The sequence below is a fragment of the Simochromis diagramma genome, unplaced genomic scaffold (genome assembly GCF_900408965.1).
Source record: "Simochromis diagramma unplaced genomic scaffold, fSimDia1.1 OVJJ01000171.1, whole genome shotgun sequence".
NCBI classification, from domain to species: domain Eukaryota; kingdom Metazoa; phylum Chordata; class Actinopteri; order Cichliformes; family Cichlidae; genus Simochromis; species Simochromis diagramma.
In genome coordinates this window covers 797,133-824,694 of record NW_024387222.1, presented here as the reverse complement: position 1 = coordinate 824,694, position 27,562 = coordinate 797,133, and the positions used below count along the sequence as shown (strand labels likewise).

The 27,562-nt window shown below is 40.3% G+C and overlaps 2 protein-coding genes across 2 annotated transcripts; one reads left to right on the top strand and one right to left on the bottom strand.

Annotated features, from left to right (window-relative positions):
• The first annotated feature begins 6,478 nt into the window (after positions 1 to 6,478).
• On the top strand, positions 6,479 to 13,369 carry LOC120746563 (CD209 antigen-like protein E). The gene is made up of 8 exons (XM_040051986.1): positions 6,479 to 7,163; positions 7,580 to 7,696; positions 8,492 to 8,539; positions 9,162 to 9,251; positions 9,338 to 9,442; positions 9,698 to 9,840; positions 12,156 to 12,262; positions 12,992 to 13,369. Exons 1-8 carry the CDS (start codon positions 7,007 to 7,009, stop codon positions 13,110 to 13,112), a joined length of 888 nt encoding a protein of 295 aa, XP_039907920.1. The 5' UTR covers positions 6,479 to 7,006; the 3' UTR covers positions 13,113 to 13,369.
• A 990-nt stretch (positions 13,370 to 14,359) lies between these two features.
• On the bottom strand, positions 14,360 to 27,010 carry LOC120746616 (collagen alpha-1(XIV) chain-like). Its single transcript, XM_040052037.1, has 8 exons — positions 26,997 to 27,010; positions 26,815 to 26,845; positions 26,083 to 26,118; positions 25,548 to 25,614; positions 25,272 to 25,460; positions 24,917 to 24,994; positions 24,126 to 24,281; positions 14,360 to 16,934 (listed from the first exon to the last, which is right to left on the bottom strand). Exons 1-8 carry the CDS (start codon positions 27,008 to 27,010, stop codon positions 16,654 to 16,656), a joined length of 852 nt encoding a protein of 283 aa, XP_039907971.1. The 3' UTR covers positions 14,360 to 16,653.
• Positions 27,011 to 27,562: the final 552 nt, after the last annotated feature.

Genomic DNA, 27,562 nt, shown 5'->3' with positions numbered 1-27,562 from the left:
CCCAGCGTTTTGTGTTCATTTTGGTGTCATCTTGTGTTTTGTGTTCATTCTTATTTTGTATTAGTTCTTAGGGTTTGGTTCGTGTGGTTAGTGCTTTAGTGTTCTCCCTCCTGTGCTCTGTTCGTGTCCCTGAGCTTGTCTTTGTGAATTTCCTGTTTTACTTTGAAGGTCTGTGTCTGTTATCACTGTGATGTTGACCAGCAGGCGTTTAGGAGTCTTGTAAGGGCGGCTTCAAGATGGGGTCCGCCATGCTTCAGCATTTCGGCGAGGATTTCGTCCAGGCCTGCGGCCTTTCCGCTCTTGAGGAGTCGGATCGCTGTCTTGACTTCAGTGATGCTGATTTGTCCGATATCGACAGGAAGAAGATCCATGGAAGGTGCCAGGTCTTCGGCCTCGAACCGTTGGGGTGGCTCAGGTTGGTTCAGAGTATCGCGGAAGTGTTCGACCCATCGTTGGTCTCTTCCTGTTGGTAATTGACTTCATCATGCGACGATCAGTTGACCAAGCTGGCATCGGTGTGCCCTGGCACGAAGCGCGTAATCTCACTGACTTGGACTTTGCAGATGACATCGCCCTGCTGGGCTCGACTCAGGAAGACCTCCAAAAGTTGACCGCGGCCCTGCAGAGGGAGGCAACGAAAGTTGGATTAAGAATCAGCGCCAAAAAAACCAAGGTACTCCGAGTTGGCTATGCACGTGCCCGCATTCCTGTCATGATCAACCAACAACGTGCTGAAGAGGTGGAGAATTTTACATATCTTGGCAGCATCATCTCGAATGACGGGGTCTCTGATCGGGATGTCGACGCCAGAGTAGGGAAGGCAGTTGGTGTCCTGCGACGTCTCCAACCTATTTGGAACTCGACCTCCCTGAATGTAAGGGTCAAGATCAGACTACTGAACTCTATCGTCTTCCCTACTGCACTTTACGCTAGTGAAACCTGGTGCTCAACAAGTGCAATTATTCAACACCTGAACGTGCTTCAACAACGTGGCTTGCGGCGAATCCTGAGAATTTCCTACCGGGACCGAATAACAAATGAGGAGGTCCTACGAAGAGCAGGCACCCGCCCATTAGCCGATGTTGTTGCAGAAAGGCGCTTCCGCTTTGCGGGACATATTTTACGCCTACCCCCTCATCGCCCAGCTAAGATTGCCATGACATGGCGTTCACGCACTGGCAAGCGAAAGCAAGGCCGACCAAAGACCACATGGCGTCGAACATTTATGGACGATCTGAGAACTGTCGACATTGCCTGGGACGAAGCTGAAGCAGTCGCTGCTGACCGACATCGATGGAGATCACTAGCTGCCCGATGCGCCGCCCAGCGTAGGAGGAACTAAGTCTAAGTAAGTCTGTTATCACTGTGTCAGCTTGTGTCTTCCTGTCGTCTTGTGAATTAGGTTCAGCTGTGCTCCCCTCCTGTGTGTCATTACCTGATTACCTTGTGTTTGTATATATAGTGTGTGCCTGCCTGTGTTCCTCATCGGTTCGTCTGTGTTACTCTGTTGTTCTGCAGCTTTCTGCTCCACATCCTGCTCTTTGTTCCCAGCTCACCTCCTTATGTGTTTCCCTGATTGTGACCTTGTGAGTTACGATTTTGTGTTTTGTTATTTTTAGTTCTCCCCAGTTCAGGGTTTTGTTCAGTTCCGCCCTCACTTTTGTTACTGAGCACTGTAAATAAACCTCACTCGCATCTCCACCACTGTCTGCAACTTGGGTCCCCATTCACTCCACCACACGATAGCTGCACCAGCTGTGACACTGGGTCAGAGAGTCCAAACTAGGTATCCTGAACCAGACCTTAGAATCAGTAGAAGAACAATAAATAACAACATTAGATAACCAAGGCTACGCAGGGTGTGTTTTTGTGTCCTTGTGTCTCTGATTCCAGGAAAAGAAGCAGATAGGAGGTCAAGGGAGCAGCAGACGTGGAGTGAATGAGGAGTTGTAGCAGACTGCCACGCCGCTTCTGGAAGAACATAGTCATAATAATACATGTTCTTCTTGTAGTATAAAACTGTACGGCCCGCTCTGAGGGTCATCTTTGGTGTGAGGCTGACTCTGGCATCACATCACAGTCCAGTGCTGTAAAATTGGAATTTCAAATACCAAAGCAAATGAAATCTTTTTAATAGACAGATATTTTCTCCTGAAATTCCTTCTGACATTTTGAACACGACAAGCTTCAGTTGAAAAACAGAGTGACTGCATCTCTATGTTGGTGGTGTCTAAGACCTGAAGACAGATGCAGTAAGTGGACAAGCTCACTGTGGCCAGTTGGGAGAAGCTGGAACTAAATTCTATTAAACACATTTCCCTCAGTCGGGCTCAACAGCAGAGCAGCTCAGTCAGAAACATTTCATGTGTGTGCTGGAAAATAAAGTGTGTGATCTGAAGAGGCTGTGGTGGCCAGTCTGTGCTAAGAGAGACACACCAGTGGCACAGGGCCCGACCTCATATTTCCTGTGACACTCATGTGCTTCTATGTACTTATGATGTGTACAGAGTCATGAAACCAGGAAGACTCATGAAAAAGGCATTATGTGCAGATTATTGCTGCTGACTTCGTTTCTATTTCTGTGTTATAACAGCCAGTTATATTTATAAATAACTTTTTAGCTTCTTTATTTATTTTAAACAAACTCTCAGTAAAAAGTTTGCTAACCACAATGCAAAGCAGAAATGAAGTTGGCCCCTCTGTTGGTGGTTTGGTCTGCTGCTACTTCCTGTTTGATGTCTATTAAAAGCTGCCCGACTCAGAAACAAACCTGACAGACACTGAAGCCTCGTCAAACACTCTCACCCACCAAGATGTCCGCAGAAATTCAAGCTGCAGCAGATTTTCGAGTGAAATACAGCAGAAGGACCCACAGTGATGGACGAGAGAGAGAGTACAGCGAGGTGCAGATGATAGACGATGGAGAGCAGCATCCTGATGTTGGGATACAAGAAGCTGGTAAGTAGGAAGCAACAAACATGTCAAAAGTTTACAATGAAGGAGCAAAGTGCTGCATGACTCTAATGGCTTATCCAGCAGGAGCTCTTCGGTGGTGCAACAGAAGTTTAAAAACAAACTTGCTAGAAACTGTGTGGAGCACAAATAACCTCAGAAAACAAGTTGACGTATTGTTTTCAGAGCCAATTATAATATTAGGTTTTTTTAGGCTTCAGTGACACAGGGCTGGAGACGAGTTAGTCACCCATTGGTGGCCTTCGTACACTATTGCTGGTAGATTGGTCTTGCAACGTTTGTGTGGAAATGATCAAGTGTGTTGCATCGAGTGTGATGCAAACTAGAAACAGAGAACATTTACCTTCAGGGTTAAAGTTGCTAAAGCCAGTTTGTACAAAAGGTTCAGCTTTTACTTTGAAGGTAAATGTTAAAGAAGAATCTTCATACACAAAAGTGAATTATGGAGTTCCACAGGGTTCAGTGTTAGGACCAGTTTTGTTTACATTATACATGCTTCTGTTAGGCAGTATCATAACAAGGCATAGCAGACATTACCACTGCTGTGCAGATGATACCCACCTTTATCTGTCTCTCAAGCCACACACCAATGAGTTAAACTGGCCATCATTAAGTGGTCTCTATGCCTGCTTGGCTGGGACCTAACATCTCAAAATAAGTCTTCCTGTGAGCAAATTATGAAGATTATTCATAATTATCATTATTAATATTGTCCTTTGCTTTAAAAGAGGTTTGTCAGACACTGTTGAAGAATCAATACATGTGGGAATAAACTAAAGATGTGATTTTGCACCAAATTATATCAACCATGATTTCCTCCAGTAGAACATTTTACCTGATTCCCTGTAATTCTCAAATATACAAGATCAACTTGTTGGAAATGTCATTATTACTGCAAGGCAGATCCATTTAATTAAGGCATGCTTCAGTATTAAAAATCTCAAAAAGAAATCAGTAATATTATTATATAAAAAAGTTGGGTTTTTTCCCTTTAGGTGTTGACACTCAGAAGAAGCTTCCAGCTGGGAAAAGAAGCAGTTTCAGAGGTTTTGAAGTGAACCTGGGAGTGCTGTATCTGCTGATTCTGGCTGCAATCACGACACGCTGTGAGAAATTTTATTACCATGTTGTGTTATCTCCCCAAAACCCCATATACTTAGAGACTGTGTCTGCACACAAACCAACAAAAAACAAATGAAGAATGTGGATTATTAAACATTAGGTCTCTCTCTTCCAAATCTCTGTGAGTACATGAATTAATAATGATCATCAAAACTGTTTTACTCTGGCTTACAGAAACATGTTTACAGCAGGATGATTATATTAGTTTCAATGAATCAACACCTCCAAGTTATACTAATTGTTAGAATTCTCTACCCTTAGGCAGGATCGTGAGAAGACATAGCATACAGTTTCACTGCTATGCAGATGACACCCAATTCTATCTGTCCATGAAGCCAGATAACACACACCAATTAGTTAAACTGCAGGAATCTCTTAAAGACAGAGACTTAGAAACTAGACTATGAACAGAACACACAGCTGGGTATGAGGGAGATCGCAACGCAGGACAGAGGGAGATGCAGCCATAAATACACACAAGGGCAAACATAAAGACTGCTAATGAACCTAAAACATAAACCATAATACAAAAATGACACCAAAACACAAGAACTCAAAAACACTGGGTCACAATGACCCAAACCATGACATGTTTATATTACAGGCTTTTGACAGCATGGCTCTCTGTCGTTGAGTAAATGTTCGATGGTTGCTTCAGACCACTCATAGTTCTTTGATTATATTAACAAACGTGACAGGAAACTGAAGGTAAAAAGTCATCTTACCATTTCTGCTTTTAGCATATTTGCATTGGGATCTTTTTTTTACCCACCCAGTTCAAGTGCATAGTTATAGCTGAAGTGGCTGCTATATGACAAACATGTTATAGTGAGACAAAAACATAACATTTAGATTGGACCCCATAACAGTGGCAGGCAGCCTGCATGCTTCTACCACTGGTTGGACCGGATTTCCCCACAGTTTTTCCTATCTTTGGAAGGCTGACACTCCACTGTTTTCCTCAGCTGTCAATGAGTGATAAACATCAATCTTTATTTACTCTGGAAAGTGTCATAAAACTTTGTGAAAGGAGTCAGGGAAGCTCAGCCATACTGAGGTTTGAAGATAGATTGAAATGTTGGTAGTTGAAGTCAAAGTAAACTTTAATATCTCTGCTATATAAAGTTCAGTTTAAAGAGAGACGAGACAACGAGGCTCCAGTTCCATACAGTGCAAGAGAAAACAATAAATCTAGGAAGAATAAGAATAATAATAAGAATAAATATATATATACTTTGAGACTGAGGTAAGGGGAGTAAATAGACACATATACTAGTGTATATTTACTTTACTTTAGTGTATAGTGCTGTGTTTTTGCCACTGTTAACCATGGTTAGCCTCCGTTAGCTGCTGTTAGCTTTGGTTGGCCTTTGTTAGCTGCTGTTAGCCATGGTTAGCCTCTGTTTGCTGTTCTTAGCTGTGGTTAGCCTCTGTTAGCTGCTTTTAGCCTCTGTTAGCTGCTGTTAGCTGCTGTTAGCCTTTGTTAGCTGCTGTTCACTGTTGTTAATCAAGCTTTCTTTGAAGTGGCAGTAACTTTGTTGGGCTTTAACGTTGAGTGAATAAAGCCTCCTATTATGTGAGAATGAAATCAAACTATTTACCAAAGTGTAAGTGTGATTTTTAGAACACTTGAGCCTCACATCTGCTGGTATAATAATAGCTTATACCATGCTGTTGTTATGTTTGCTGTCCTTCTCTTGTTCCTTTGCGATGAGCGGGTTGCATGTCTAATCTGCTGACAATAAGTAATTGTTACAATATCAAGAAAAAATAAGTATGTCTATGCAGGTTTCATGTGTTAGACTCCTGACTTCAGCTCAGGAGATGAGGGATGAAGTGAGGATGAGGAGGAGCATTTTATTAAGATTCTGTTCAGGTTTTCACTTCTTCTTCTTCTTTCGGTGTTATTCCGAGCGAGCCCCTCCAAGATGTGATCCAGTCTGCACTCAGAGGTCTTATTCTGAGTATTCACGGCAGCCGTAAGCTTCTCCAAGATCTTATCCGTGCTGCACTCAATGAGCCCATTTTGAGAAACTCACGCCTCGTCCCATCGTTCCAATCCCAGCGGGCAGCCTTGTGGGGGTTTGAACAGCCGGTTCCGCTTTTTTAATTCTTCGATAAGTCAGGGCCAAGCCAGCTCCGATCAGCAAGAACCCTGTTATCATGGTTCCGAATAGGTAGATATCTTCAGCACTCAGGCTCACCCGAGCCCAAACTTCTCGTTGAGAAAAGGGTGTCAATTGCATTCAGGGACCAGTTGATCAAATCTATAATTCCTCTTTTAGGTTTTAGTGAACAGACTGTGAGAGAATGTTCCAGGGAAAGTAATACAAAAAACACAAGACTAGACAAGGACATAAGAGGCTAAGCAGGGAAGCTAAGGGAGAGGAGGAGGAGGGGAGGAGAAAAGTGCGACCGCCTTCGTCAAGAGCAAGTGTTAAAACTTAACGTGTTTTTCTATCAGGCAAAAGAAAAAGGTGTTGCTGACAAAGAGACATTTCCTGCTTTGTGCACACTGTGAGCATGAGGTGTGAATGTGGTTGTGGTTTGTTTCACCATGAGCTCACCTTTAGTTAAACAAAGAAAAATTTAATTATTCTTCTTTCATGCAAAATGTTTTCACACTTTTCTGAGTGGCTTTGCAAATATAAATACAATGAAATGTTCTATTTGTGTGTTCCACCACACTGGAGGTTTTTAATCACATTAATTAAATGACAGTTTAGGTCTGTGGTTCTTTGCATGCAGCCACTTCCTCAAAGCTTCTTCCTGTCTGAAAGCAGACAGAAGGCTGGACAAGAAACACTGAGAGCAGCATCAGTACAGAACAGCTCGATATCTACCAGGGTCAGTACTGCAGAACTGTTAGAGTACAGTTTAAACTCCTGCTCAGCGTCTCCGTCCTCTCACGATGTCCTCAGATATTTATGCTGAACCAGATCTATCAAAGAAAGTGAGATACAGCAGAAAGGAGGACGGAGCAGAGTGGGAGCAGAGTGAGGTGGATATCTACGAGAGCACAGATGAGATCAGAGATAGTTATGATCATTTTCAGTCACAGGAAGGAGGTAAGTCAATTATAAAAACAAATGTACTGTAGAGTTTGTAGAGCTCTGTGAACGGGAAATTTATTTACACACTTTAGTCACAGTGCAGATGTTATATTTCTTTTGTTTTTTGGCTACCGACCTTTTTATGAAGCTAAGCTGATACAACCTCAACCACAGGTCTATTAAGCCTTTCATGCATGAAATACTTTTCAAAGAGTTTTTTACATGTCCACTTAGGTGGACAACATACATTTGAAATTAAGTGTTTGGTATGGAGTGACGCATCAGTGTCCAATGTAGTGGTTTATGTGTAAGTAGACCATCAACACTGACACAAATACAAGACAACACAACAGCCTGTAGTGACCACTATGTGTTAACCACAGAGTGACAGGAAATAAGCACAGACCAACATCCACACTGCTTTCTAACAGGACCACAGACTCTGAATCCTCCTTCAGTCCTGAAGGGCTCTTTCAGATGTGCTACACTGGGTCTAACAGTGCTGTGCCTCCTGATGTTAGCTGGGATCATCATCCTGTCCATATGCTGTAAGATAAGATACAACCTCTGAACTTCTCCTGCAAATGAATGTATGACTGATACTGAATCCCAGCAGCCAACAAACATGCAGCTTCACAACCAGAACGTGTCCTTCTGCCACAGCAAATACAGGAAGTACCTGAAGCCAACACAGAAGCAGCAAAAACTGCAGTTCCTTTAATGACCACTGGAGGCTGATGCTGAAAGCGAGTCAGTCCCCACAGACTCCCATGTTAAAATGAGCACCTTTGCTGCAGTAAAAACATGTTTCCATTCAGGACCAAATGAGTTTTGGTCTCTAAGGATAGTTTCCTCTTCATAAAAACTGCACGGTGGCATTTTAAATGGAATTCTCTGATCAATAATATGAGCTGCTGTGTGGTACAGCCTGACCAACACGTTGGTTTTGCTGACTGAGCTTCTAGTATTTCATCAGTCTGTTACTTAGCACTGATTAGCAGGTGTGTGTCTGTGTGCATGATTCCTGGCTCATATCTTGTGTGTGTTGTGGAGGTGGAGTGAATGTTCTTGTTGTTCCTTCAAACTCTTCACTCAACACGGTGATTCTGTGATTATCTCAACAAAGCAGACAGGCAGCAGCATCTGCTGCAGACTGATGCAGGTGCAGCCACACTATGTTAGACAGTGGCCGTCTGTCATTGTGCGACTAGTTAGTTTACTTGGTGTATTAAGCAGGTAGCTAACAAGCTAATGTTAGCTCCATTCATCTCATAGGAAAATGAAAAACTTTATTTAAATCATTTTAAATTTTGAATCTTCGGTTTTGTTGCATTTCTAACCAGATATGTTGGTGAGTTTGGAAAAAGAGCAGCTGAAGGACAAGATGGAAGGTAAGAAACTATTAAAAACTGTCAGAGTTGGAGACGGATTTGAAAGGTAACTGATTTGACATTTTGAATCAGCTTCTTGTGTTAAGATAAAAAAAAGAAACAAACCAAATGACAGCAGCTGACCTCCCAAACTAACATAAACAGGAGAAACTGTTCACAGTCAAAGGCAGCTCAGCCCTACAAACTCCTTCAGAGTGAAACAGGAAACACACAGTGAGAGCTGCACTTCCACAGGAAGTACCTGATCACATGGAAACACCTTTGATATGAGGAAGTGTTGATTCCCACGGCAGCTTGTCTGTTCTTTCAAAAACCTAAAGATAACATCTCTGACTACAGGTGTAGAAATGCTGTTTGACTCTTCACCTTCTTCCTCCACACTGAAGCACAATTATTCTGAATCTTGTCAGTGGTTTTTGTTCACAGTTGATACGTATTTAGCTCATCAGATTTCCTGTAGTTCTAACACCTCCACCCACAGGACATGTTAAAGAACAATGGCTGCACAAGTTTCTGACTCTTATTGATATTTGACAAAGCAGAGGAAGAAGATTATTTCTGTTCAACGTTTCACTCATTTTATTTTATTTTATTTTATTTTGGTTTCACTGAAATATTTCAGATGCTTTGAACAAGAGTGAAAACAACAAACTTCAAATCAAACACAATAAACTGAACCACAGTTACAACGAGCTACAGACTGAACATCAAGGTAAGAAAGTATTTAAAATTAACAAGAAAATACTAATGTCAGATAAAATTTATATTTACATTTTTTAACATGTTTTTTTTCTACAGAGACAAAACGACTCAACAGTCAGTTACAGAGCTGTTATGATGAACTGAGTAAAAACCACAGTCAGCTACAGGAAGAAGTGAAGAAGCTGAAGGAGACGATAGAAGGTAATAAAGTTTGAATAACTAATAGAAAACATCAGTGTTACACAGTGATAACCTGATTGTGTCTTTGTTTTGAATCCTAAATGTTTGATGCTGTGTAACAGTTTCTCTGTATAAATGTAAGTTTCAGTTCATTATGAATAAGAGAGAAAACCTGAGTTTAAATGAAGCATTTACAGGGAAAATGACAGGGACCAAAGATTAATGTGATACAACATGACACAAAGTCTGACTTTAAAACATGTGTTTGACTTTAAGAGAAGTGGTGTCCAGAAGAATGGACGAGGTTTGGAAGCAAGTTTTACTTTAAATACACTGAGAACAAAACTTGGCCTCAGAGTCAAAACCACTGTAAGACCATGAGAGCTGATCTGGTGATGATAAACAGCAAAGAGGAACAGGTGGGTGTGTTTGTTCATGTCTGTGTGATCTTTGATGGAGCTGACAGTGAGTTACAAAGTTCTTCATACTGTGAATTAAAGCCACACATTGATGATAAGTATACATGTGCAAACATACAGACACATAAACAAAGCAGCACATTCATTCCATCAGAAACACAACAGTTAGAAACTATGGAGGAAAATAAAGGGGAAAAGATTGAGGGAGAGCTAACCTGTAAAAATGAGTTTCAGCCGTTAACAGTCAGCTGACCTGATAGTCTGAGGAAGGCTGTTCCACAGTTTGGCTGCAACAAGCTCAAAAACACGATGGCCTCTGGTTTTCAAATCAGAGCGAGGGACAGTTGGGAGACGCTGATTAGATGATCAGAGAGGCCGGCTGCAGTGATAAGGTCCAAGAAGCTCTGCTATATAAGCAGGGGCCTGTTCATGCACAGCTTTATATGTTCATAACAGGATTTAAAAGAGGATTCTGAAGTTCACTGTAAGCCAGTGAAGAGAAGCAAGAATAGGTGAGATATGAGACTGCAGGCCAGGTTTTGTTTGCAGCCTTGCTGCTGAGTTCTGCACTAACTGCAGACCAACTATGGAGGACTGAGAAATGCAGGTGAAAAGTGAATTACAATAATCAGGCAGGAGAAAGTATGAACTCAAAGTTCCAGATGATTGAATCACAGTAAAGATTTGATCTTTGCAATATTTCTGAGGTAAAGGAAACAAGACTGGGTGACCTTTGACATGTGAGGCTCAAAATGATCTTTAACAGGTGATTGGATGTTACTGGTGAGGGGGACGATGTACTGACTGACCTCCTCAGAGGAACTGAGCCAAACAGCACAACTTCAGTTTGAGATGAAGGAAGTTTAAATCCATGAAGTGATGACAGAGAAGCATTCACTGAGGCAGGAGAGGCTCGACAGAAAAGCATTAGTGTGTGTGTCATCTGCACAGCAGTGCTAGGAGATCCCATTAAAACCATTAAGCAGATGTCACAGGGGCAGCATTTATAAAGAGAACAGAATTGGTCCAAGGACTGAGGCATGTGGGACTCAGATGAGGACACACATTGATTAATATGAAGTATCTGTTTGATAAGTATGAAGAAAACCATGTGAGAGCAGCACCAGTGATGCCAGTTTGTAGTGTGTTAATAAGAGGAGCACCATCAACAGTATGAAGGCTGCAGAGAAGTCAAGCAGGACTCAAATGGAGTCTTTATCCCAGCGCAGAAGAATCTGGTTAGTAACTTTCATGAAAGCTGTTTCAGTGCTGTGGTTTGTCTGGAACCAGGTTGGAATTGATCAAAGATCTGAAGGAGCTGACGAGCAACTTGATTTAAAACAGTGGGATGTAAGGAGGGTTGATCCCACTCAGAAAGACTCTGGCTGTTTGAAAGTCAGCTGAAATGAAAGGGACTGGTTTCTAATAGAGAGAAGTCAGGGGGAGATGGCAGCAGGAAGGAGTTTGAACTCCAACAACAGAACTGGAGGAGAGACTTGGGGCGGTTGAAGAGGTACAGACTTGAACTCTGACCTGATACTGTTGATGTTGCCAGTGAAGAAATCCAAAAATGTCCACAGTCATTAGAAGACATGGGAGTGACAGCAGTTTGTCTCTGGGAAGACAACACTGACTGTAAGCCTGTCAAAGATGATACATCTGTGATTGGATAGTAGGTCAGACATGTGGAAGGTCAGCGTTATGTGTGGGGCCGACAACATGATGCACTACATGAAATGATGCTGCAGTGTTCATCAATTGTGTGGCAGTGTTGTTAGAGGGATCATCAATAAGTAAATTAGAGTCATCTACTAAAATGACTTTATGAACAATAACAGATGAGAGAAGATTAGAGAATCCATTCAGGAAATGATTGCAGGATTTGGGAGGTGGATCGATTACAATACAGCAAACTGGAGATTCACATTGAATTATGAAGGAGAGAAATTCAAAGCAGTTAAAGAACCAGGATTAAATGGGAACCAGTTCAGATGATCCTTAGAAACCAAGTCAACACAAAACATTGAAATAACAGAAATGTTATAAAATGAGAGAAATCCTCATAATCCAGATTATTTTTCTGATTCAATCCAACTGAATCAAATGATTTGTTAACACTGATTCCACTGCAACACTGACTGAGCTACAGGAGGAGCTGATATTCATTGATTCTTTGGCTCTTTCTGATTTCTGCACAATGGAAGAAAAGTTTCATCACAGTTATTCTTCCTTCAGACATGTTCACAAGATGATGTCACTACAACAGAAGTGCTGAATTATGACTGGAGACAATATTTGTGTCTCTTCTCAAACAGGAATTTGTCAGTAAATTTGGAGGAGAGTCCTGGATTGGTCTGAGAGCCAAACAGCCATCAGGAGAATATAAATGGGAATGGGTGGACGGATCAGCGCCGACAGAAACGTGAGACATTAGTTTGTTTCTATTCCAGAGTTATTATTTAGAAGTGAAACATTGATGTTTTGGAAGATAGATCAGCAATACATGAGTTGAGCTATTTTCCAACAGCCCCACAAACTGAATGTAAAGAAAAGCAGAAATCCTCCTTTGAATGAACAGCTGTGCTTGAACTCTCTTCATCTGCAGTCTGTGATGACGTTCAGTTACAACAAGTCAGTTTGAAGGAATCAGGATTGAAACATGTTCAAAGCAGCGACCGACACATTTCACTTTGTTCAATTTGTCTTCATGTTTTTTGTGCTGTAATGTTTCTTTTCTCACAGAACAAAAAGTGTTTCAGAGAATTCCTGTCTCTTCTTCTTTGGTGTTTGTAAAACTTCAGAACATATGAAGGAAGAAGCTTCAGTAAATATGACCTGATAGACACACATTTCAAAGTGATGTCTGTAAACAGCTGACAAAACAGTTTCAAACAGCAGAAAGTCAGCTCTGACTTCTTTTTATTCTCCATTTTTACAGCAGGAAGATTTCATATTCATCAAAGCTTGAAAGCTGTTTTAGTGTGCATGATGATTCTCAGAGAAAAGTCTAAAGGAGGGAAAGTGGGCGAGAAACCTGGGAAAGAAATACAGCAAATATTGGAAATATTCCAAAAGAGACGCATATTTATATGAATGTGACAATAGTTATGAGTTTAGTCCAGTTTCATATCAGATTTGATCTCTCTGACAGGTTCTGGGCAGCAGGACATGAGATTCCCAGTTATGGTTACTATGGAGTCTGCTGTGACAGTGATGGGAGATGGACACGGTTATATTATATTAATTCAAAGACCTTCATCTGTGAGAAATGAGTTTGGTGCTTTGATGTAAATGTTTGAATAATCCAACCAAAGACACCTCACTATGAAATGTCCTGCATGAGCCTCAGACTCAGCTTACAGTCTTTACTTGTTCATTCTGCATCATATATTGATTACATATATTGTCCCTCTGTGCTCTGTGCTGTACAGTAAGGTTGGAAGTCATCCACACAAAACCTTGAAGTACTTCATTACTCTGTAGTTCCAGCAAATTGTTCTAATAAAAGTCAAAGTGCAGCTTGTCTTTACTTTGCTTTACTTGGTTTATTCATCAGCCTGTTGGTGCTAAAACTACAGTTCTGGGTGTTTTTCAGGTTTTTCAACTTCAAATATTTTCATAATTTTTTACCCATTAAATTTTAGTTTAATGCTTTTTCATTATTTTTACAATATTCCAATATTCGTTATATTTCCCAATATAATAAATATTGGAAGATAAGAGTAATCACCACCAGTGACCTCTGTCAAAGATTAATTCAAAGTTCAGCAACAAGATTGATTTGTTTGCATAAATATTTTGATGTCGTGTCAGATTTGAAATGTTTCACTCTTTAGACAAAATGCACATGAACAAAATCTGTCTGCAACGTCCCAAACATGTCAGCTCTAAACTGAAGATGTTTTGTGCATTTTAACATCGTTGTGTAACGTGTTGCTACATCTCTGGTCACAGGCTGCCATGTAGGTCACAGCACGGGGTACAGGTCAGTGTAGATTTAACATAAACATATAAACGAAGGATGAGTGTGAACAAGTGTGACCTCCATGAAGAGAAAAACAAGACTCACCTCAATAATGAACGTGACGTCAGGATCCCACCTTGAGCTTTGTGTTAACAGGACTGTGGGCCCTCTGCCAGTAGGAGGCGCTACAAACTGACTGGTGCTTTGTTGTTGGAGCAGTCAGAGGTGGGGACGGGTGGACAGGCTGATCATTGGTCCCAGAATTGGTGTTATGGACATTTATGGGTCCTTAATGAACATTTGTCAGATCACATCTGCATATGTTCATGGTCACCACAAGTTTTTCTTTCATTTAATGTAAATTGCCCCTTAAATATATTAAATATCGTCTGCTGTGTAACAAATATAATGTGTGTAATTTTAAACTTCGACTCACCTGAAAGTTTCCAGTCAGCCTCCTGCTGTTGCAGCTCCAACAGGCTTCCTGCTCACTTCAAGTTTAATCAGACTTCAGTCCAGCAACACATTTACAACCAACACACACACAGGCAGCACTGATGGTTGTACTTCAGTTTTATTGTTCTCAGAAATCAACACCAGTGAAAAATAAATTAATTCCTCGATTTTATTTTTTAAACATTCTGGTCGGAGGTGTAGAGGGAACTGCTCTCCTCACAGACCTGAAGGCTTCAAAACACTAAACTCAGAAGGAAAGTTCAAAGTTCAAATTCTGGCCAAATTCACATCAAACAAGGTTGAATAAAAGCACAGTCCTCCACGTAACTGGGATTTTTTTCAGACAATGAGACTAAAGGATTAAAGTCTGAATGTAAAGACAAGAAATGAAGTGATAACTAAATAAAAACACCAAGTAAGAAACAGAGCGTTGTGAAAAATAACATTTTTTCCAACTAAACTTTGTTAAATTTGCTTCTCTGAGTAAAACTGTGGGTTGACAAACTGAACCAAAATACATTTACACAGAAAGAATCTCAGTTTTTACAACTTATATTTTCATCAGCCTCCCCAAACACAGAGACCAGTTTGAGCTTAATACTGCGACAACACCTGCACTACAAAATAATATGAATATGTAACAATAAAATGTTTGTATGGCTCTATGATTAGAAAATGATACACTGCATGGTAACTGAAATAAACAAAAACATGCAAAACTTTACATAAAAAGGCTTTAAAACAAAGACACTGGAGGTAATAATCAGACTGATGCAGGACAGGACCAACACACTAACAGATTACATCATTGTCATCAAATACTTTGCAATTTAAATCAAAACCTTTTGGATATTTTTATTTTATTTTTTCTGTCAGAGAAGCAACAGAGTAAAATAAAATCTTGTAAGACTAACAGGCTTTAAAGAAAAAATAATGAAGGAGACCGTTTGAAATAAGTTGTTGCTGGACCGTTTGGAGGCACTTAACCAACCAGGTTAAAAATATAAATGACAGACGAGTCTCTGATTAACGACCACAGGGACAGTTACAGACTGTATATAAAAGAAGGATGTAGCTTCTACGTCTGATTAGCCTTGAACCCTAAATTCTCTCTGATGACCAGAAGGGGGCAGCGTTTGACAGAAGCCTGTGGGGAAACTGACATAGTCGATCTGTGACCTCAGTAACCAGTTAAAGTTGAAACTTTCAGGGTCAGAATCAGTCGTTTTCAGTCTTTTTTAAAACCCACTTTATTTAATCAACTGTCCAATAAAGAATAAAAATGATAAAGTGGGGCGTGGTTTAAGGCTCCATTAGTTTAGATCATCTGTGTGTAGATGCAGAGTTCAGAGCAGTTCAGCTGCTGTTGTGAGGACTGAGCGAGCAGCGTTTGATTTAGCTGAGGGACCATTTATCATCAGAGGGACTGAAGGTAAGCAGTGGTACATTTAGATATTTGTCAGGGTTTTATTTACTTTGTTCAACAATCTGCTTCAAGCTGTTTACTTTGTAATGACAGAATATAATGCAGACATTAAAGTCGATGGAGTATAGAGTCGTAGATTGAAGTTAAGCCTGGATCCAGCAGCTGTGTCCTGATGACTGCAGAGATTCAAACTCTGCTTCAAAGACATTTACATTCTGAGGCCCATTTAGATCGTTTACATCTTGGTCAGTACATGTTAAAGCACAACTGTTAATGACTGAACAATGAGAAGGGCACCAGTGTTCCTAGTGTTCATTTTCCATGTGCATCTATAAGTGGTTATGTCTCTTGTTGTACTGGTTTCCCTTCTTGTGGATAGAATTAAATATTCCACTGGTTGAAGCAAACAGCCCGACAGCCCTGTGATAAACCACTCACTGTGTGTTAACTAGGAGAGACTCTGTTCCTCCCCATGATCCTTATTGAAGCAGTTAAAAATAATGGACGGCTGTATTTTTGCCCAGTTTTGACACGTTACTGCACTTTAATGTGTCTATGAGCTGAGAGGTCACGACCCCTTGACCATTTCCACTGGTTTCTCACATTGATCCCTTGCTTCTTTAAACAGCATCAGGAAACCAAACAGGATTCAAAACGAAACGTTAGAAACCAGCGGGGAACGTCATTGGTGGCTACATGAACCTTTGTTATACAGTCTGTGAGAACAGTTCACCTGTGAAACATGAACCCTCTTTAAGATCCGACGATTTCCAAACAATATTGTTGACAAATGAAAAACAAAATGTAAATTGTTTTGAAAGTTTTCTTAATGTAGCATAGATGTTACAATAGTCCCGACTGGTATCCCTTCCCGTCCCTCTACAATGTCCATAAGAAATCCTTTACATCAGGCACTTGTTGATTAGTCCATAGCAGCTCCGAGCCGCCCAATCAGAATCAACTCCTCTCAGTTAGTCCGCGCAGCGCCTCTCTTTAGTCGCCTCTTCGTCCCGACTTTCTCTTCCTCCTCCTTCACACTCCGAGAGGTGCGGTAGACGCCAGGAGACCTCAGCTCAATGTCACCCAGGGCCAGTGCGGGATCATCAGGCGCCACTGGTCGAGGGGCCGGGTAGTTGGGCTGGTAGTAGCGGTACGGATCGTCTTCCTCGACCTCGCCGTAGTTCTGGAAGACGCTGGGTGGTAGTTGGACTGCGGGGACAGCGCCGCCGTCAGTGACATCCTCGCCTTCTGTGATGCCGACCAACCAGGCAATGAGCCAACCAGCAGCCCGGCGGATAGGCAGTGAAAAGCCCAAAACAAAGATGGCCGACCCCGCCACCACAGGAAGCAGTGTTTTGGAGCAATTTGTAGGGTTTTGATTGGGTTAGCAAGAACAAAGGGGTGGGTAAGAAGGAAGGAGCAAGAGACACAGAGACAAGGGTTACCAAAGGTTACCAGGTCAGGTTTATGAGTCAGTTAATAAGGTGAGGAGTTTAAAGTTTGGGTTACCCAGTCAGGATGTGTGAGTCTGGGTTAGAAAGTCAGTGTTGACAATATTGAGGGTCGTTAGGATAAAAAGCTTTAAATAAGTCAGATTGAGCTTTGATGTTTACGTTTTGTGAGACATTTTGTACAAATGTCTAAGTATTACCAGCCAAGGATGACATCATTCAAACTGTCATATTTTAAGTAACAGATTTCAGATATCGTCTTTCAAATGATAAGCATCTGGATACTTAACGTGCAAAAATATTCAAAGTTGTCGTGCAGATGAGTGTTTAGGACGAGTTACAGGAGTTTGTATTAAGTCAGTGGAGTCTGGGAATTAATAAAGAGGAATTGGACGATCATAATCTAGAAGAAAAGGTAAGGAGAGGACGACCGTGTCAATGTTCACAGTATTTCTTTTTCAAACTACTGATAATTCCATATTTTTCTTGCTCCTAAAAAATACAACAAAAAATTAAAACAAGCAACAAATGCGTCACATAAAGTAGTGCTGTTTGTATACGGCACCTCAGTGAGCCACTCTAGATTCATGTGCACCAAATCTACGTTTGACTTTTAGGGATCTACAACTACAGGAAGTAATAATAATAATAATAATAATAATAATGGTCTTTGATGTGGTTAAGATTACATCTGCTGATGATCAGCTCAGATGATGATATATAATTGCATGTTGTTCTCTAAGTAATTCATATCTGTGTAATACTGGGAGCAATATATCTCTACAAAGTGTTATGATTATGGTCAACGTCCTGTGAGTCCTCTGACAGATCAGGAATGTCTGCCAGGAAACCAGCAAATTTAAACGATCTCTCCCAATTCTTCCTGGATGACTGGTCCATCATCAGGTCAGAAATATGCCAGAAGCTTGTTGATGGCTAACAAAAGCATCTGGTTGAGGTGCAGCTTGCCTGAAGGTATATTTAACCACATATTAGTTTGGGTGTTTGCATACTTTTAATCCAGATCCATAAGTCATTAAAGATTTAAGCTTTACAATCATTCCAGCCTGGAAAAAGAAAAGTTCAAAGAAATCCTAAAAAGCTCCAAATTACTACGACATTCCCGCCCATCATGAGTGTATACAAACTTAACTGAAGCCACATCATGGTTGAAGTCACATGTGGTCTAACATGTGGGGTTGTTTGGATCATAGCAATAATTCTGATGGTGCTACACTGAACCTGCCACTGACTGTCAGGGATTTAAGGTTTTAGAGAGGGGGTGAAAGTGGACACTGGGAAGGAAAAAGGGTGCATTGGATTTATAGCACGAGACAAAACAAATGAATTGCACAGCCCTGTTTGATTATTTGTGAACGTCTCAGTAATATTCTGTTGTGGGTTATTATGGGGGATAAAAGAAGGTGAAGACAGAGATGTGGAGACACAAACACAGAGACAGAAGAGTGATTACAACATGCAGACATTACTCACATGACCACCCTGCAGACTGCAAGCTGCACAGCTCCGTTTAGGCCACTGTGTGACCTTTAACACCTCAAACACATCAGTGATGTAGCAGCAACATGCACAGAACATGCTGAAGATGACTCCTGCAGGGCTTTCTTTAGCCTCTCAAAAACATGTTTGCTGACTTGTGATTGGTGCAAACTAACAGTGATCAGGATGCATGTGAGGGATCAGCTGTGAAGCTGCTCAGATAGAAATGCCTCCTGGGTCTTTGCCTGCAGCAGGAGGGAGAACAGACTGATGCTGCAAGGTAACATCTGCCTGCAGTGCTGCTTCATCACCTGCAACTTTCATGTGGATTTTGTAAAGTCATTTGTTGAATGTTTATATGGAGACATTTAATAACTAATGCATGCATTAGAAAACCCTGCATGGAGCATCTTTCCAGTGACAGATTAAACCCACACTCACTGCACAGAGTGATTTAGCACCAACTGAGATGTTAAGATGCAGAGTTTATGACCACGTGTGGAATAAAACATGTTTTTGAGGCTTTTTCCTTCTACTTCCTTCCAGAGCTGATGTTTATGGAGTGCCAGGACTGCCATAATGCATTAATTAAATACACCATTAAATAATTAATTAAATGTGGCAATAATTAATTAAAATTGGAATTAATTAATTAAATAAATAGTTATGACACATGTAATTAATTCATTATTGACACATTTAATTAATTATTTATGTATTTCACATTTTAATTAATTATTGACACATTTAATTAATTAATTATTGACACATTTAATTAATTATTTATGTATTTCACATTTTAATTAATTATTGACACATTTAATTAATTATTTAATGATATATTTATTTATTTCATTTTGGCAGTCATGGCGCCTGGCTCTCATCATGAAATAATTTTATCTGTCAGCCTCACCCATCAAACTCAGGGGGCGGGGTTAACGCTGATCGAGTCAAAACCATTGCTTTGGCCTGGTGGCCATTGTTTCTAGCACACAACAACCGGCATGTGGAAGCTAACAGAACTGAACTTTGAAAAACCCTGTTTGTGTGTCACCACATACCGTTTTAATATTTTTTTAGCCGAGAATGTAGTGGTTTAATCTTCATGTGTCTGGTCGGTTTGTCAAGATACAGCCTCTTTGCAAAAGTGCTTCGATGATTTCGGAGATGTCTGCCCAGTCTCACGGCAAAGCGTGGGATAGACCCGCTCGCCTCGCAAGCAATCCCACCGACAAAGCGCAGGCCCCGGTACACAGCTGTAGTAACCCCCGCTGACTTCTTTTACTGAGGTTATATTTATCGGTGTTTTATTTCCTGATGTTCTTATGTGTCCTACGTGTTTCAGTCGCCAATTCTGAATTATAACTAACATTAAAAACATGTTTAAGGAGGAGAGAGAGCAAATAAATCTGTTTAACATCTGATCTTTGGGTTTTTGTTCAGTAATCAGCGTGACCTGTGTATAAACGCATAAAAGAGATAACGTTGGTGTTTCTGTCATGTAGTAACTGCTGGCTTTAACTGTACAAAGGTTGTTCGACACTATGAAACACATACAGACTTCATGATGTTCGGCTAATATTTTTATAGTGAATATTAATCATGAGGGTAAACGGCCCTGTACACCACGGAGCGAGGTCAGCATATCCACGATATCCTCAGCTCCATGAGTTAACACAAAGTTTCCCAGCTGACTATCTAACTGCCAACTATTCCAGAGACGTGAAAATATACAGCATAAAGAAAAGTGTAAGAGACTCGGCAGCAGATTAGAATAACAGTTATACATTTAATAAATCACCAAATGAATCCAAGAAACGAGCCAACCTGTTCCGACAATTTGAGTTTGTATTCCCTCAGCCGCAGACTCGCTGCTGTTTAAATGTTTGAAAAGGAAGATTAGATATAAAAAACGTCAAACATAGACTCAGTCTGCCTTCACATTTGATATGAGGCCAGCACGTATAGTGGCTGTGTCCTGTTTTAAGATCATACATGTAAAATTGTTGTCTGACCTCCGTCGATCCAGCCACTCAGAGTCCGTGGTTACCATGGTTACTGCATAAGCAGCTATAATGTTAACAGCTGGCTGGAAACCTACACCAGCATGGGTGTTTATGTTTTTCATTGCAAAAGAACTGTCTGAATGGTTAACTGAAGTTAACTTGGATAAATTATAGTTAAGGAGTTTCACAGATAACGCCTACGTGAGCTGTGCGACTGTTCACCTGAAATCAGCAGGCTATTACTGAAATACACGTGCTATATCATAAACTATGATATAAATAGGGAGGTCCTATTAACATGTTTAGTTTTAAAGGACACCTTCCTGCCTTTAGTCTCCTTCATGAGCAGTATTAGTTTTCTTCTAACATCCAGAAGTCTGCACCATGTGTTTCATAGTTTGTAACAAGCCTTTGACAGGTAAACATAACATGACCGAAAAAGCAAAAAAAAAAAAGAAAAAAAAAAGAGAGAGAGTGTTGACATAAGAAGAGAAAATGCTCTCAATTATGGAGACAGGCAAATGGTTCATTTATGTTTGATGTGTGTTTATTCCTCCCTAAATATCGTCGGTGAAGTTTGCCATGCACGTCAGATTTTCCTGCGCATTTTTATACCTCTGCCAACAGAGAGAAAAAAAAAAATCACATTCTAACAGACAGCTGGTGCTTAGAATACAGTTGAATAACTATTAAAAAACAGATGATATTTAGATGATAGTTCAGTCTAACACATGTGCCAGTGAACCATTAAACGTCTGTGAAACTATGCAGTTATGAAACGTAACTTTAACCTCAGCCAAACCGATTTGCTCAGTTGTAAATAAAACAGCGAAGTAAACGTGACCCGACAGACAGAACCTGAGTGAATGAAGTCCAGCGTTTAACCACTGAGAGCTAAAACTCAGCTGAGGTTTCAAAGCTGTGTGCCGGTGATTGGACATCAGCCGCTGATGAAGCTGCTTCGCCTATAAAGTGCTCTGTAAGGAAACAAGCTCCAGCAGCTCTGCGCTCGGGGAAAACACTATATTTACTTATCTTGTGCAGAAAAATGCGCTGACATTGCTTTATATTGAGTACCGGCTGCCCGGTTAAACTGTGACTATCACCAGGTAACGTAGGCGTGTTTCTTGAATTAGCAGCAGGTGTTAAACAGCTGACAGATGAGGAGGAGGATGCATGCAGGTAAACTGAGGGTCTGTTGAGCTGATCGCTGGTTTCGTGAGGAAAATGTCAGCTCGTTCTTTATGTTACAGAAGCACAGAGACACAAGACCAGGCGGAAAGAGACAATCGTTCGGTGAAAATGAGAATCTGCGAATGCAACATGTGGAACACGGAGAGTGGAATATGTAAACAAACCGGTTAACGTAACCCCCTGGCTGCACTCTGCATGCTAATTGTTAGCACAGCTAGTGAAATCTCTGAAAACATCTGAGCACTTTTGCAAACATGTTCTATGTTGACAACCTGACCAGACATACTTCGCGACATTCGCGGCTAAAACACTGTTAAAAGTGTAGCTGGTGACAGAAAAACGGGGTATTTTAAAACTACACCACCACCATTGCTGCCTGTGATTTGATCTGCATTCTGGGATACCTGGCTGCCCCAAGTCTACACAAGCAATCGATTATCTAGGATCGACCTGTTTTGACTTACTTTGCACGGCAACCAATCAAATGTTAGAGAAGCTGCATGGGCAGCGTTAACCCCGCCCCCTGAGTTTGATGGGTGAGGCTGACAGATAAAATTATTTCATGATGAGAGCCAGGCGCCATGACTGCCAAAATGAAATAAATAAATATATCATTAAATAATTAATTAAATGTGTCAATAATTATTTAAATGTGTCAATAATTAATTAAAATGTGAAATACATAAATAATTAATTAAATGTGTCAATAATTAATTAATTAAATGTGTCAATAATTAATTAAAATGTGAAATACATAAATAATTAATTAAATGTGTCAATAATGAATTAATTACATGTGTCATAACTATTTATTTAATTAATTAATTCCAATTTTAATTAATTATTGCCACATTTAATTAATTATTTAATGGTGTATTTAATTAATGCATTATGGCAGTCCTGGCACTCCATAGATGTTCAAAGATCTGTCGTTTAAATGAGTTTTAACCACAATAAAATATTCTGTTCTTTTATTTTTCACTTTGAAGTCAAATAATCAGCATCTTTACTCAACATCTAGTCTCAGTTCAACAAACTGAACCTCATTTTGATCATCTTTAGCATCAACAGAAAAATCTACCACTGTAAAAGTCTGTGTATGATATTTAAAATAAGAAGCAGCAGAATAAATAAACTTTAAAAACTCAGCTGTTTTGTCTCAAATGTTCAGAAACAAACTGTCTCAACAAATTCTGCTCAGAGTTGATTATTTTGGGTGAAATGAGCCTTTAAAGTCCGTAGCACGACCACTTTGAGGCTAAATGGTTAAAGACATCATCTCTGTCTCTGTCGTTCCATCGAGTCTGTTTTCTGAGCCCAGTGCGCTGCATGATATTTCAAATTGTACAAAATGTAAAAATCACACACTGAAGATGAATTTCTGTGTTTTTAAACTTCAACACACACACTGCTGTTTGTGAAACTGAATCCTGCATCTTAGCTGTGAGTGTATCTGAACGTGTTTCACCTTCAGATACACTGAGTGTGGGTGGATGACTCTATGTGAAGCACTAAATGTATAAAGGCTCATTTACACCATGAAGGCTGCTCTCACAGACCGGCACAGACTGATTGTTAAGGTGGAATTAAGAAATAAGTGTCTAAAGTTCTTAGAACATGTTTAGCGCCACCTTGTGGCCGGACGTCACTTTTTTCTTAAATTCAGCTTCATGAGGTTTAAATTTCTGTCAGTTTTTGAAAGCAGGGTTCCAGAGTGTAAATGAACCTTTATACACGCAGTGTTTCATGCCCACTTCTGTGACATGCACTCTGTTTAACTCAGTGGCAGCTTTTCAGTGTGAAAATGAACCACAAGAACTGAACATCTGTCCTCATGACTTCAGTCCAAATACAATCAGCAGTGAAATGTTTTCATGCTCAGTTAAAAAGTTTCTTCTGTTCACATATTTGAACAAACATGCAGGTTTGTCTCATTACAGCCTCTTCAGTCTGTGGCTGTAATTACACAACAGTCACGGTGGAGGCTGCTGCTTTAATCATGTGGTTGACAATAAGAGCTCCAGGGCAAAGAGCTCCAGAGCAAAGAGCTCCAGGGCAAAGAGCTCCAGAGCAAAGAGTTGCAGAGCAAAGAGCTCCAGGGCAAAGAGCTCCAGAGCAAAGAGCTCCAGAGCAACGAGCTCCAGAGCAACGAGCTCCAGGGCAAAGAGCAAAGAGCTCAGTATTTTTCTTTGATGAAAAACTCCAGAGAAAGCAGCACAAACTACCAGAATTAGAGTCTTGATAACACTGGTGGATCATAGTTTCCTCATATTTCTGAGACTACGTACCTCCAACATTGTAGCCCACACAGGAGTTCTGATCACAGTAACCCGGAGGCCCCTGGGGGCCGATGGGTCCGGGGGCTCCGGGCCGACCGGGTACACCGGGATTTCCAGGTCGTCCTGAGGGTCCAGAGCTACCTGGTCTGCCCTGTCCCTGGGGACCTGGGAGGAAGAGGATGAAGAGTTTAGAAAACAAAACTGAATGTTAGAATTACAGAATCACTCTGAGGTCAAACTCATCATCAGTCATAAGAACCCCGACTGTGAGCCCGAAGTTACCACAACATGTGTTTGTGTTTCTCCTGCGTTCTGTCAGTCAGAGGACAGAAAAACACTTTGCAGCTATCAAAGTGATTATTTTAATGATTTTATGGTCAGAGTCGAGTAGTTAAAGTACTTCCAGACGTTTCCAGGTAACAAATGTTTAAGACATTTTTAAATGGCACTCAGAATTAACTTAAGAACACCTCAACAACTAAAACTATAGAAAAAATTATATCAACTATTTAATTTTAGAGACAATTTGTTCACATTTTTTGGTTCAGTTCAGAAAAACAAGAACAACAAAACTAGTACTAATACTAATAATAAAAATAATAATCTATCTTACCATGTCAGTTAAGACATTTGATAAAAAATTATATTTTCTGTTGAATTTGTGGATTTTACAACATCTTAATGATCCATGTGAAACATGTGAAACATTTTTTCTTTTACTAATCAGACAATCATGTTCAGGACTTTCTTCACTGCATCACTGGGATGGTTCAGAAAGGCTTAGCAGGAAAATAAGTTACCAGGTGGTCCTGGAGGTCCTCTGGGTCCTTGTACACCAACACCTGGAGATCCCTTATCACCCTTCTCTCCTGGTTGTCCTGGAAACACACAACAGAAATAAATACTGCTTAAATTTCTATATTTTGTGTCATTCCATACAGATACACTGTAACATGGAGAAAGTCAGGAAGTTTGACCTTTCCTGCACATTTCTGACTTTTTATTTATTTTTTGCTGTTAGACTGAACCAGTGCAGCTTTGCATCGTTTGCAGTTCAAAATAATTTTGTATTTATTTTATACTGGGCCGTGTGGCAGCCCCTCAGTTCACACTGATTTAAACAGTAACAGCGTTTTACTGTTTTGTTAAACTTGCCTCTTTCTCCTGGTTGCCCATTCTGTCCATTTTGTCCTGGGAAGCCTGGTCTGCCTGGGGGTCCCTGTTCTCCCTGTGGTCCTGGGGGTCCTTCTCGACCAGGCTCTCCCGGTGGTCCGGGAACTGTGCGGATTGACACCGGAGGACTCGGCACGTGGTTCAGGATGCTGTTGTAGCGCGCCATGTGGCCTGAAAACAGTTCAGTTCAAACATTATTAGTATTATTATTATTATTATTATTATTAACAAATAAAGGTTTGGGGTTTTTTAACTCACTTTGGATCAGCTGCTCACAGACCTGTCGGGCAATGGCCTGAACTGATGCTGTCGACTGGAGATCTCCCTGAAAAAACACACGATGTTCATATAAAACACACGTAGTTATGTGCGAGTGTTTGTAAATGATTCATATTCTGCGTTTTATGAAGGCGCTACAGACTCAAATTATTAGGACTGAAATTCACTCATAAATCTGCAGATTTGTTTCGTTTCTTTTTCAGCTGCTAGTGTCAAATTTTTAGTTACAGCAAATTTAAAGTAAATTTATTTTATGAAACTCAAATACACACATATTATATTTACTTATTGGATGATGTTGATATTTCATTATTGTAATCAATGAAGGAAACAGTGACTAATGTTTACTGCATATTAATAAAACATATATTAATACTTTGATGAATGTCTGCTGTTTCTGTATCCTTGAGTTTGACATTGCTGCTGCAACACAACAATATATCTCAATGTGCAGGTCAGCAGACAGGACGTTTGTGACTGGGGGGAAGTAATAACATGAAGACAGAGAGCTTACCCGTTCACCTTTCTCTCCCTTAGTTCCAGGAGGTCCCTGCAAGAGAAACGAATTCATGAAAAACCAGGAAAAAACCTCCAAACTTGTGAAGCATCGAACACAAGATGAAGCAGGTGATTCTCTCGTCAGGGCAGCATGTTGATCATCTTGCTGTCCTGATTAAACTGCAGCCTGCTTGTTTTTGTCATTTATTTAAAATATTGGAAATCTTTATCTATATGAATAATAACTAAAACCATAATTTCAAATGTTTATACTTTTCAGTGTTGACATGTAAAAGAGAGAAAACGGCTTCAGAACTCTAAGTGTCGCTATATTAAAGGTTCAACATTTAACTTGGAGACACTTTGAAATATTTCAAAACATCAACAGAATATACAGAAAACATCTCTGATGTCATGTTCAACACATCTATATATGAACTGAAGTTAGCATCCTCTAAGCAGCTAATGCCAGCCTGTACTCTCGTGTAATACCACTTTGTACCACAAGATGGTGCAGTGAGCCAGCATCTAGTCTGCACTGAGCTCACATTTGTATAGTTGTTGTTGTACTACAGCATTAGGTCAGACCACAAGTGTGTTGTTCTTTTACAATAAACAGCAACAATCAGAAAGTGTGTTTGGATTGACAACAACTATGATGACACATTATAACCTGTTATTAAAGTTCTGCCCTTGCTTTGATCAAATGTGGGTTACTGCTGGTTAGTTAGTGTGACTTCATACAAACCTGTGTGTTACACCAGTGGAAGAAGCTTTTCCTTCATCAGTCTTCTTGTTTCTTACTATAGGGGTGAACAGCTACACTAACACTCTGGCTCTATGCTGCCCCCCTGTGGTCACAGTTGTAGTCAGTGTTGGTATGAAATGTTTGAAAGCTTCAGCACCACAGACAGCTACAGGCAGCTCCACCCTCTCTGTACCATGTCTGCAACCTGTAATGGTTTAATGGTTTAATGGTTTAATTATTTATATAGCACATTTAATTACAACAGGAGCGTTGATCAAAGTGCTTTACAAGAATACAACATACATAATTTAAAAAAAAAAGTGTACAAGAATACAACAAACCTAATAAAATACCAAATAACTCTCATGCTGTATTAAAAGCCAGTAAATAAAAATGCGTTTTAAGATAAGATTTAAAAAGATTGACAGTGGGAGCCTGTCTGATGTATAGGGGTAAATTATTCCACAGCTTAGGCGCTACGACTGCAAATGGTCGATCGCCTCTATGAACCAGCCTCGACCTTGGTACAGCTAAAAGCAAAAGATCACTTGATCTAAGAGATCTAAAGGGGGTATACGTCTGCAAGAGGTCAGACATGTACCTGTGAGCCTGTCCATTCAGGGCTTTGTAGGTCAACAATAAATTTTTAAAGTTAATTCTGAAGTGGACAGGGAGCCAATGAAGAGAGGCGAGCACCGCGGAAATGTGTTCACATCCTTTAGTACGTGTCAGAAGACGAGCTGCAGCA

Coding starts and splice junctions, on each gene's coding strand:
- LOC120746563 (XM_040051986.1), top strand. CDS start 7,007: ATGTCCTCAGATATTTATGCTGAACCAGATCTATCAAAGAAAGTGAGA. Junction 8,540..9,161: donor GCTGAAGGACAAGATGGAAG/GTAAGAAACTAT, acceptor GAAATATTTCAG/ATGCTTTGAACAAGAGTGAA. Junction 12,263..12,991: donor GGATCAGCGCCGACAGAAAC/GTGAGACATTAG, acceptor TCTCTCTGACAG/GTTCTGGGCAGCAGGACATG.
- LOC120746616 (XM_040052037.1), bottom strand. Junction 24,995..25,271: donor TGGGCAACCAGGAGAAAGAG/GCAAGTTTAACA, acceptor GTGTGTTTCCAG/GACAACCAGGAGAGAAGGGT. Junction 16,935..24,125: donor TGTGGGCTACAATGTTGGAG/GTACGTAGTCTC, acceptor TCGGCATCACAG/AAGGCGAGGATGTCACTGAC.